The 11,257-nt window shown below is 55.0% G+C and overlaps 4 protein-coding genes across 4 annotated transcripts in view; 3 read left to right on the top strand and 1 right to left on the bottom strand.

Moving 5' to 3' along the window:
* Window positions 1-2,550, top strand: part of PTSG_05246 (uncharacterized protein) — a gene marked incomplete at its 5' end in the record, with an annotated part of 9,943 nt that extends 7,393 nt beyond the window's left edge. The window contains 6 exons of the mRNA XM_004993765.1: window positions 581-703; window positions 861-971; window positions 1,263-1,341; window positions 1,503-1,567; window positions 1,892-2,184; window positions 2,355-2,550. Coding sequence (XP_004993822.1) covers window positions 581-703; window positions 861-971; window positions 1,263-1,341; window positions 1,503-1,567; window positions 1,892-2,184; window positions 2,355-2,469 — 786 coding nt within the window. The 3' untranslated portion in view covers window positions 2,470-2,550. The remainder of the gene's footprint in view (window positions 1-580; window positions 704-860; window positions 972-1,262; window positions 1,342-1,502; window positions 1,568-1,891; window positions 2,185-2,354) is intronic.
* Window positions 2,551-2,758: 208 nt separating this feature from the next.
* On the bottom strand, window positions 2,759-6,638 carry PTSG_05245 (uncharacterized protein; the record flags this gene model as incomplete). Its single annotated transcript, XM_004993764.1, has 11 exons — window positions 6,118-6,638; window positions 5,849-5,934; window positions 5,595-5,671; window positions 5,275-5,353; window positions 4,971-5,024; window positions 4,697-4,794; window positions 4,332-4,445; window positions 3,946-4,038; window positions 3,695-3,740; window positions 3,198-3,362; window positions 2,759-2,989 (listed from the first exon to the last, which is right to left on the bottom strand). Exons 1-11 carry the CDS (start codon window positions 6,557-6,559, stop codon window positions 2,759-2,761), a joined length of 1,485 nt encoding a protein of 494 aa, XP_004993821.1. The 5' UTR covers window positions 6,560-6,638.
* A 25-nt stretch (window positions 6,639-6,663) lies between these two features.
* PTSG_05244 (uncharacterized protein) lies at window positions 6,664-9,317 on the top strand. The gene is made up of 5 exons (XM_004993763.1): window positions 6,664-7,560; window positions 7,772-7,859; window positions 8,101-8,271; window positions 8,408-8,479; window positions 8,693-9,317. The coding sequence occupies exons 1-5, from the start codon at window positions 6,692-6,694 to the stop codon at window positions 8,840-8,842; spliced, it is 1,350 nt and encodes a 449-aa protein (XP_004993820.1). The 5' UTR covers window positions 6,664-6,691; the 3' UTR covers window positions 8,843-9,317.
* A 183-nt stretch (window positions 9,318-9,500) lies between these two features.
* On the top strand, window positions 9,501-11,257 carry PTSG_05243 (uncharacterized protein). The gene has a single exon (XM_004993762.1). The coding sequence runs from the start codon at window positions 9,603-9,605 to the stop codon at window positions 11,148-11,150; it is 1,548 nt and encodes a 515-aa protein (XP_004993819.1). The 5' UTR covers window positions 9,501-9,602; the 3' UTR covers window positions 11,151-11,257.

Below are 11,257 nucleotides of genomic sequence, written 5' to 3'. Positions count from 1 at the left end.
TTCCCTGCCCAGATGTTGTCTTGTGTGTGCACACGCTGTGTAGTGTGCATGGCGTCTCAGTCGAGCTGTACATCATCTTGCATGTATGTATGTACATCGAGACAATGTTCTTTCGGGTTGCGCGATGTGGCACGGACACTGCGGGGAACAGAACGCAGAATTGAGAAAGCGCGCGGTCTAGTATCGCAGTCACAAACACGGCTTTGGATTCAACAAGCGTCACATACCACACCTGACTGTGTCTGTGTGTGTGTGTGTGTGTGTGTGTGTGTGTGAGTGTGTGTGTGTGTGTGTGTGTGTGTGTGTGTGTGTGTGTGTGTGTGTGTGTGTGTGTGTGTGTGTGTGTGTGGGTGTGGGTGTGGGTGTGGGTGTGGGTGTGGGTGTGTGGGTGTGTGTGTGTGGGTGTGGGTGTGGGTGTGGGTGTGGGTGTGGGTGTGTGTTGTATGTGTGGGTGTGTGGGTGTGTGCCCCGCGCATGTTCTGCTGTCACCTTGTGCAAAATGTAGTTGCGAAACGCGACAAAGTATAATTTTTGTACTGCGGGTATTCACATCACTGTTGTTTCACATCATCACCTGCAGCAAACTGTGGAGTCGCAGCGAAAGCAGTTGGAGGAGCAAGCGGCGAGACTGGAAGAATTGTCCACCGCGTACGATCAGGCGAGATCAAGCCTGGAGTCCTACGTGAACACCGCGCAGGTTGAGGTGAGGTGACACATGAATGCGCACAAGGTGAATTGTGGACTATGAGTGTATTTGTTGTCCATGTGCTTGTTTTGGCCGTATAACGCTTTTTACGTGCCTGCAAGCATGCATGCGCCTAATATTGCATTGGAACGACGTGTGCATGGTACAATTCCAGGTTGCTGTGCATCGCGAAGTGCTTGAGCACGTGTACAGCGACGAGACAAGTGGATATCAACTCCAAACTGTCAAACACGAAAAGGAGAACCACCTGTGGTTCCGGACACCGGTGTGTGTGTGTGTGTGTGTGTGTGTGTGTGTGTGTGTGTGTGTGTGTGTGTCTGTCTGTCTGTCTGTCTGTCTGTCTGTCTGTCTGTATGTGTCTGTCTGTCTGTCTGTATGTCTGTCTGACTGTCTGTGTCTGTCTGTACGTGTGTCTGTGTCTGTGTCTGTGCACGAGTGTTGTTCTGTCAAACATCCATGAGCTGCATCCCTGGTTCCTGCAAGTAAGTACCTTCGACACGCCTTTCCTTTCAGCTTCTTGCTCACCGCTCGCTTGCACGTGCTCTGCTGCGAACAGGATCATCCGCAAGTGTTGCCATCTTCGCTGTATCCGTTCCAGCCAGAGGAGGACGAGCAACTCGTTGAGGCCGCACAGAGTGAGCGTAATTGCTTGCTTGCTTGCTTGCTTGCTTGCTTGCTTGCTTGCTTGCTTGCTTGCTTTCTTACTTGCTTGCTTCTAGGCAGGCATTTTGTGCACAAGAAGTAGTTCTTCCCACCACTGAATCTCATAACTACACCCTTGTGTTGTGTTGTACAGCGTCTCGGGACAACTGGCACCACGTGGCGTTTGCGGTGCCCGGACGGCTGGACTCTGAACTTCGGGTACGTCCTGTTGATGATGATGATGATGTTGTTGTTGTTGTTGTTGTTGTTGTTGTTGTTGTTGTTGTTGTTGTTGTTGTTGTTGTTGTTGTTGTTGTTGTTGTTGTTGTTGTTGTTGTTGTTGTTGTTGTTGTTGTTGTTGTTGTTGTTGTTGTTGTTGTTGTTGTTGATGATGATGATGATGATGTAACATTGGCTTATTCTTGTCTTCATTCCGCGCCCTCTGCTGAGTGTTTGATGCGATTCCCCGGCGCCCACGTGCTCCCGCTTGACTCTCCACTTTAACACGCCACCACTCTGCCCCACCTCCCCTCTCTTCTTCAGGAACGGTTTGTTGCACTTCAAGGCCACGCGGCACACGAGCGAGATGCCGTGCTGGCCCGCCACACCCCACGCAAATACTCCCAACCCCAGCACGAAGCGCATGCATACAGGCACCAGCACCCTCCACAGCACCACCGCGGCCACCGCAAAGGCGACCACGACGACGCAGACGGCTTTTACGACGCGTACGTGATGGGCGATGGCTATGGCGGCGATGATGAGATGTGGGATTCGCGGCCATCCACCGTCAGCGCATACACGGACTGGTCAACACTCGATGCTGAGACACCAACGTGCGTAACTGAGCACCGTTGGGTTGGGAGGCAGGGGAGAAGGGAAAGGAAGATGGTGCTGTGGTGCCATGCATGTATTGTGCCTTACGGCATTCAAAGCACGTCCTCACTCGTGCGCGCGTGTGTATGCATGTGTGTGTTCATGTGTGTATGAACACCTGCCTGAGCAGATCGGGACTGCACGACGCCATGAGCGGCAGCGACGGAACGGAATCGAGCGAGGACGGCGCCATCTTTGGAGACAACTTTGATCCCATCTTACAGCAGCACCTCGGGCTCATCTGATTGCCCACTCTGCTTGGTCGTGTGTGTGTGTGTGTGTGTGTGTGTGCGTGTGTGTGTGTGTGTGTGTGTGTGTGTGTCTTTCCAGTCAGCCTTACGCGGCTGTCATATATGGTTTGTGGCTGTATATTCCCTGATCAACTCTCATATGTACAAAGTCGAAAGCAACACACCAGTCAATGGAGGCCTGCAAGCAATCGCACACGTCGCAGATACACACACACTCACACGCACGCGCGCACACAGTGCAGATACACACACATGGGGCATACACTTCACAGATACACCTACGCTACGCCGGGTTGGATGACACCTTCTTGACTGCGGCGGAGAAGATGTGCTTCATCTTGTCCACCATGCTTGCCATCACCGCCATCTGCTGCCTGTGCTCCTGCGCCAGTGTGTCATATCGCCGCTGCAGCGCCACCGCCTCCTCGTGCTTGTCCTGCACCAGCTGTAAAAGTGCTGACTCAGATAACGAGTGCACGTCGTCGCCCAACGGCTCCACATTCACGGGCTGCCGCTGCAGTGGCAGGTGTGTGTGTGTGTGTGTGTGTGTGTGTGTGTGTGTGTGTGTGTGTGTGTGTGTGTGTGTGTGTGTGTGTGTGTGTGTGTGTGTGTGTGTCGGGATGAGGACATGTGTCAGTTCCATTGAGTGCGGTGCGTCAAGAGACCACGCCCAAATTCCATTCGGAAACATGCCGATGACGCAGGCCCCGCCACGGTCGCACCTGTTGGCCGAGCTGCTTCGTCAACACATCGCACAGCTCCTTGTACTTGTCGCGCTCCACCTCCAGTGCGCGCATGTGTCCCTGATCGGCGCCGCTCGCGTGTCCCGCCGAACGACTTCGCGACGCCGTCGACGCACGCACGTGCTCCATCATCGTCGGCTGACGCTGCCGGATGTGTTGTGTGTGTGTGTGTGTGTGTGTGTGTGTGTGTGTGTGTGCGTGTGTGTGTGTGTGTGTGTGTGTGTGTGTGTGTGTGTGTGTGTGTGTGTGTGTGTGTGTGTGTGTGCAAGGGGGTAGAGGTGTACATGCGTGTGTGCGTGCGCGCGCGTGTGTGTCGAGGGGTGGTGAGTTTTGCAGTGGGGCGACGTGAGTCGCACAAAGAATTGCATGAACAGCAGCCACAGAGGCAGTAACAACCGCAACATCAGCCACAACAACAGTCACAATAACAGCCCTCAAGACAATTGTGCACCACGTGCAGACCATAAATGACTCACGCCGGCGGAGGAGGAGCGCGCGCTCGAGCAGGGACGGGCTATTCTCCTGTGAAACAGACGCGCGTTCAGCGAACGTAATGAGCACATGATGTGGCGGTAAAGGTGATAGTGGTGGTGGCGGCAGTGATGATAGTGATGGTCGTGGTGTCGTCAATGCACAACCACGATGAGGTGCTTTACACATATACACACACACAATCACTCACACACACAATCACTCACACACACACACACACGCAGGCACAACGTACTGTGCAAGCTGTTCGCGGAGAGATGTGATGGTTTGCGCTTGTTCCTGGCATGTGCGCGTCAGCTCTTGCATGGCAAACATGGCATCAGTGTCCCTGCGTGGTGAAGACGTAGAAGCAGGAGAGAGAGAGAGGTCGAATGGGTGGTGTTGTGCGATGATGAGATGGACAGCATTGTACGCAACCGTGGTGAATCAACAAGGAGGGCACGCTGGAAGCAGCGGGTGAACACACACACACACACACACACACACGCAAACACACACACACGCAACACACACACACACGCAAACACACGCAAACACACACACACACGCAAACAACCACACACGCAAACAACCACACACTCATGCGCACTCGCACACACACATACATACACCCGCACGCACATTGCGTCTGCCTGTGCCGCGTGACGCGTCCGCTTCTCGCGCGGTTTCAACTTTGAGCGCTGTATTTCGTCCTCCAGGGACTTGACCTGCTCCTCAAGCTCAGACGCGCGGTTGCTGGTGGCGGTGGCGGTGGCAGTAGTGTAGCGTGAGCAACGAAGGTGATAAGTGGATGCACATAAGGGGGATCAGTGTGAGATTCATCACACGTACACAAGCGTACATATATGCACACCTGCACACGCACACACCACATGCAAACACGTACACATACAAACACGCACACACACACACGCCGCAAACGCACACGCCGCAAACGCACACACGCACCACATACACACGTGAACAGGTAGAGGATGCCAGTGCACCTTGCATTGCGAGCCTCCTGTTTGCTTGTGTCCAGCCGCTGCTTGAGCTCCTTAACCTCTCGCGCCAGCATCCGGTTACGTGCCTTGCCCGCATCGTACTGACACGTGTGCAGTCGGAGACAAGTGTTAGGGTGACCCAGTCCACGTGAACCTGAGCACATTCATACTGCACATGCATATCACACGCGCGTATGCACGTGCATACCACACACGTGTGCACGTGGGCTGTGTTGTACCCTTCAAAGTAACATGTTCATTACACGAACGCATGCACCTTCTCTTTCATCTGCTTCAACTTGTCCTGGGCTTCGGTCAATTGCGTGGTCAGCTGTACGTGACGCGCGCGCACGTGGAACACGAGCGGCGCGTGAGAAACACATGACTTGTCACGGAGCGGGTTCAGTCTGCAAAGAGGTTGTGGACAAGACACACGTGCACACAAGCACACGCACACACACGCACACACACCAGGCTCACACGCGCGCACACATGTACAAGCGCACGAGCACACGCACGCACGCACGCACACACACACACAGACACACACACACACACACACACACACACACACAAATCACCGCATCAACGTCGGCCTTCTTCTTCTCCTCGATTCTCTGGATGGCGAGACGTCCCCTGTCTGCCACACCACCATCGCTCCTAACAGAAGTGATGAGCAAGCGAATGGCGCGGTGGTTAAGAAGCCATGTGAATGAAGAATGCAAGGGAGTGATGAGCTAACAGAAAGGCGCACACAGAGCCTTGTCACACACACACACACACACACACACACGTTAACGCACACACGCACATACATACACGTGCACACACACGTACACGTGTGAGCACGCATTTCATGTTCGTGTGCGCACGGCCTTATGGTTGCTTACAGGTGACGGACCTGTGTGAACGCGTACTGCTGAGAGAGCTGGTGGACCGAGAGGACGAGCCTTTCACTTGTGACTGCAGCTCGTGCACCTGCCACAGACAGCGGAGTCATGGCACGAGCGAGGGCAACACTTGTTCCTGAGTTGACACACGCACACACACACATACACACGCGTGCGAGCGCGCATGCATACGTGTACGAACGCACACGCACACACACACACAAACAAACAAACACACACACGCACACATCACATCCATGTGTACCTTCGCCTTGAGAAGAGAGATCTGCTGCGCGCGACCTTGCCAGTTGCTATCACCCTGCAAGATGCGACTCACAGGCACATCTTCCCCTGAAGAGATGCAGGAATTGGTGGTGTTTGAGAGAAGACGAATGCGCGCTTGTTGTGTGCAACAGCACACCGTATCCACACAAATGCGCACAAGAGCAAACGAAAGCACACACACACACACACACACACACACACACACACACACACACACACACACACACACACACACACACACACACACACCAATCTCCTTTTGAAGCACCTTCTTTGTGAGCTGTGTGTTTCTGGCCTTCTCGGCGTTGAAGGACGCGGTCAGCTCGCGGTTCTTCTTGCTGAGGTGGCGCAGCCGCTTTTCCGCCGCCATGCTGGAGGCATTGGCTTCTGTCGCCAGGCTCCCGAGCGATGCCATGGACATGGTGTCAAACGGAGTGGACGTCGTGGAAGCAGGCGTGGCACGACAGCCAAGCGCATCCAGCGCATCATTGCCTTCCATTGTCATCGCCTCTTGGTCATCGCCGCCCCCGTTGCCCCCTGCTGGCCACTGCTCTGGCTGCTGCTGCTGCTGTTGCTGCTTCGTGGCAGCCGATTGCCCCGAGAGAAGCGGGGAGTCGAACTCAAGATCAAGGTCAACCCCCATGTCCAGCCCGCCATCGTCTGCAGGCGGCGGGTTGTCCCCAAAGTCCATCACCTTGGCGTTCTGCTTGTGCACTCGATAACCGTCGGTGCAGCCTCTTCTTGTTTGTGTTTGCGGTTGCGAAGAAGCAGCAGCGAAATTCAAACAACGCAGACACACGACAACCAACAACCAGCAGGAGGCATGCGACGATGTGGTGTGGGGCTTGTGGTGCTCCTCGTTGTGGCATGGTTTGTCTGGTTGACGACACAGCGGCCGTATGTGCACATGGTGGCAGTGGAGCCAAGGGTGTGCGATGGTGAGTCGTTTGCGGAGCCAAGATCACGCGAGGAGTTCAGAACGCTTGCGGAGCTCAGGGTGCCTGTGCTGCTGAGAAACGCAAGTGTGGTGCAGGCGCACAACTGGCCAGCCATGCGGTGGAACCTGTCGCACATCGCCAGCCGCTTGCCTGTCGTCCCCGTGTATGAGCAAGCGCATCCACACAACACCTTCATCACGTTCCACGACAACAAGCCGCTGGAACCCGTGCTGCGTGACGCGCAGTGGCATGACTTCAACGTCAAGCGCAACGCCTCCACAGCCGCCCTCTTCAAGGACGACACAATGGCATGTGTCCCTTACGCGAGGCAGCCATGGCTGCGACACGCGTGCGCTGTGCCAACCCGCGAACGCTGGCTCTACTTCTCAGCACGCACGCAGCTTTTGCGCGAGTTCTGGCCCGAGATGGACACGGAAGCGCCTCTGGGGCCCCTCGCCATCGCCGACACGGGCGAGCAGGCCAACCTGTGGCTAGGCAACGCAGGCATCGTCACCCACACCCACTACGATGCGAGCTGGAACTTCTTCGTGCAGATCAAAGGCTGCAAGCGCTTCACCCTCTTCCCACCCAACACGTCACTGCCACTCTACCCTTGCCTGCACCCACACATTGGCCATCTTGCAGTGGACATCCTTAACGACGCTGATCTCTCCCAACACGAGGGACTCAACGTGTTTGTCGCAGACGTTGTTCCCGGAGATGTGCTCGTCGTGCCGCCCATGTGGTTTCACCAGTAAGCTGCGCATGTGTGTTTGTGCTGCGTGCATGTGTGTTTGTGCTGCGTGCATGTGTGTTTGTGCTGCGTGCATGTGTGTGTGTTTGTGCATGTGCATGGGTGTGTGTTTGTTCCTCGATACGAGAGTGCTGTCGGTGACCAACGGACACGGCGTAGTCCCTTCCTTGCACTGTGTTTCATATGTGTGCTTGTGGGTGTGTGGCGGCAGTGTGACGACCTTGTCGGACTCCATTTCCTTCAACGTGTGGACGGATGCGCCGGAGTACGTTGACATTCACGCCATCTACCAGCAGCCGGTAAGCCGGTGTGGCTTATGCAGTCGATTGTGTGTGTGTGTGTGTGTGTGTCTGTCTGTGTGTCTGTGTGAGTGAGTGTGTAAACGTGTGTGAGTGTAAAAGTTTGTGTGTAAATGTGTGCAAATGTGCAAATGTGTGTAAATGTGTGTAAATGTGTGTGTTGCGCGTCTGTGTGTCTGTCTGTGCGCGTGTTGATGTATCAGTTTGGTGTTCACGTGTGTTTCTGTACGTGCGTGGACAGGTGCCGTTGGAGGCGACGTGGAGTCGGGCACAGCTGCTGCACTCTGCGCTGTTGTTCCTCCACGCTGTGTGTATGCGTGCACAGGGACGCAGCTGTGGTGAAGCCGTGTACACCCAAAGATATCACCACCTGCTCGCCTCAAATTCACTCAAGCTCGCACCACAACAGGACGTGAGGGTTGTGTGTGTCTGTCTGTCTGTGTGTGTGTGTGTGTCGGCGCTCTTGGTGTTCGCATGGCCACTGTGACATGCACAAACGCAAATCCTGATGCTCCTGAACACGTGTGCATGCGCTCATTTCTATGCAGATTGAGCGCATTCGAGGGCTGTGCAATAGCCAGGAATTGAACCAAGCCGTCGACACTGAGCGGCTACTCGAGGTGGTGGTGGTGGTGGTGGTAGTGGTGTTGTTGTTGTTGTTGTTGTTTAAGTTGTTGTTGTTGTTGTTGTTGTTGTGTCTTGACTGACTGCTGCGACTGCGTTCCGCTTTGCGTCTGTTTCATACGAGCCCACACTGCGCATGCACCGTCGCTCACATCAGGGCTGTGTTGCCATCGCTCATGCCTTCATGTCACCGAAACTCGTCGTCACAGCGCGGGGAAGCAATTGGAAGAGAAATTGGCAGCATGCATGTGGATGCACGCACGCTGATGCTGCACAACTACATGGAGCACGTGCTCCTGGCCGTGTCGTCGCCGGAGACTGTTGCGCACGTGGTGCAACACTGCAGGGGCAAGTACTGAGTGAGTATGGCTTTTGGTCGCAACCAAGACGCACAGCGTGGCTGGGCTGGCATGCCGCAGGAAGGAGTCAGCGACCGTCGTGGGCACGAGCCCTTCACGCGTGACCATCATGACATGGACGACATTTACGCCACGAGGAACAAATGCAGCCACTGCTGCTGCTCGTCGCCGCCGTCGTGCTTCGACTTCAATTGGCTTGAAAATGATTCTTGTGCGCTTGCTTCAGAACCAGCTACAACGTTCTGTGCACGAGACACCGACAGTCGACGTGGAGCCCTAGCCCTGTACTTCGCTTGTTGGCAATGGCAGCCTCGCGTCCACTTCCTGCCTTCCTGCCATTATATTTCCCTCAATCCCTCGCTTGTGTGTTTGTGTATCGTGGAGTCGAGTGACAGAACAACACGTGCTCGCACTCCTTCGCTGGACCCATTCATGGTGACATAGTTTCTCTCGCCTGGAATGGGTGCGAGTTGATGTATTGGAAGTAACGTCAGGCACACCCTTAGAGGTGGACGACATTGCTACCGTCGCTGGGAACCTGAGCGTCCATGCTGTGTGCAGCTGGCCTGCTGGCGTGCACACTCAAGCACTCACCCTCACGAAAAGGCACACGAAACAGCAAAAACCACAACACAACACATCATAATCATTCTGTGATGATTTTGGTCCCTTTCTTCTCAAGCGGATTGAAGAAGACGACCACCCATCTGTCCTCAGGACAAACGACAAGAAGGAAGCGAGAAGGAGGGAGAAGGCGCTGATGATGAGGACTGGGTGCCTGCAGGCACATGTGCTACTGCTTCCCGTGTTGTTGGCGATGCCGTTCATCTGCCTTGGAGAGGTGACGCTTGAGGAGGATGAAGTGGGGGCGTTCCACATTAACACCAGCGACCCCATGAGCCAGCCTGTGTTCGTGAATGGCGCGAATGTCAATGGGCTGTTCGAGACAACGGGCACCTTGTTTGAAACGGTGGACACGCTGCAGAGCACCACGTCGGCCCAGCAGAGCACAACCAATGCCCAGCAGAGCACTATCAATTCGCTATTTAGCACCGTGTCAGCGCAGCAGAGCACCATCGATGCCCAGCAGAGCACCACGTCGGCCCAGCAGAGCACAACCAATGCCCAGCAGAGCACTATCAATTCGCTATTTAGCACCGTGTCAGCGCAGCAGAGCACCATCGATGCCCAGCAGAGCACCACGTCGGCCCAGCAGAGCACAACCAATGCCCAGCAGAGCACTATCAATTCGCTGTCGAGCGCTGTGTCAGCGCAGCAGAGCACCATCACTTCAGTGCAGAGCGCTGTGTCAGCGCAGCAGAGCATCAACGCCGACCTCTGCCAACTTAAAAGACGAGCTAGGACGTTTGAGCAAGTTGGCTCTCAAGGTGGAAAATGGATTGGAGGTGTATTGGCCAACAACGGCCTGATCTACGCCGCACCTCGAAACTCGCCCTCTGTGCTCATCATAGACCCGAACACGAACATTGTCGATACGACCGCAATCTCCGGACTTGGAACGGGCACAGACAAATGGGCCGGTGCTGTCCTGGCTCACAGCGGCCTCATTTATATGTTTGCATCAACAAGACAGTCAATGCTCATCATCGACCCAGACACCAACGCCGCGGACACATCAAGCATCCACTCGCTTGGTTCTGGCAGCCACAAGTGGATTAGTGGCGTGGTGGCCAGCGACGGCTTTATCTTCGGCATCCCGTACTTTGCCACTTCTGTGCTGATCATCGATCCCGACACCAACACAGCCGACATCACCACATTGTCTGGGCTGTCGAGCCAAATGCACAAATGGTACGGCGGTGCGCAAGCAGACAACGGCCTCATCTACTGCACGCCACGTGCGGCAGCAAATGTCCTCATCATCAACCCAGAGTCCCTGACGATGGACCTCACTACTATCAATGGCCTTGGCACGAACAACAAGTGGTATGGTGGAGTGCTGGCAGGCAATGGCCTCATCTACACCATTCCAGCCTACTCTGCAACGATACTCGTCATCAATCCAGCCACGAACGCTACCGACGAGCTCGTTGTTGCAGATACAGCTACCTCCGCAAGGTGGGTGGGTGGCGTGCTTGCACGCAACGGTAACATCATTGGCATCCCACATGGCTCCTCATCAGTTCTCATCTTCGATCCAGCCACCAACGCCACCGACACAACAACCCTCACTCATCTTGGCGGCGACAACAAATGGTATGATGGCGTCCTCGCCCAGAAGAACGGCCTCATCTACGGCATTCCGCATGATGCTGAGTCCGTCCTCATGATCAACCCAGGATGCTGATGTGTGCGTGTGTGTGTCTATCTGTGCCAGTGTGTCTGTGCCTATGTGTCTATGTGTGCTTGTGCGAGTTTGGTCAGGCTGTATGCCCTTTCAAACTTGTCTCCCCT

Source organism: Salpingoeca rosetta (genome assembly GCF_000188695.1).
Source record: "Salpingoeca rosetta unplaced genomic scaffold supercont1.12, whole genome shotgun sequence".
Lineage (NCBI taxonomy): Eukaryota > Choanoflagellata > Craspedida > Salpingoecidae > Salpingoeca > Salpingoeca rosetta.
The sequence above is the reverse complement of the archived record's forward strand: the minus strand, read 5'-3'. Positions and strand labels throughout refer to the sequence as shown.

Bases quoted from the DNA above. Each gene is read 5' to 3' on its own strand.
- PTSG_05243 (XM_004993762.1), top strand. From the start codon at position 9,603: ATGATGAGGACTGGGTGCCTGCAGGCACATGTGCTACTGCTTCCCGTG.
- PTSG_05244 (XM_004993763.1), top strand. From the start codon at position 6,692: ATGCGACGATGTGGTGTGGGGCTTGTGGTGCTCCTCGTTGTGGCATGG. The intron at 7,561-7,771 runs GTAAGCTGCGCA...GTGTGGCGGCAG, and splicing joins CCGCCCATGTGGTTTCACCA to TGTGACGACCTTGTCGGACT. The intron at 8,272-8,407 runs GTGAGGGTTGTG...ATTTCTATGCAG, and splicing joins AGCTCGCACCACAACAGGAC to ATTGAGCGCATTCGAGGGCT.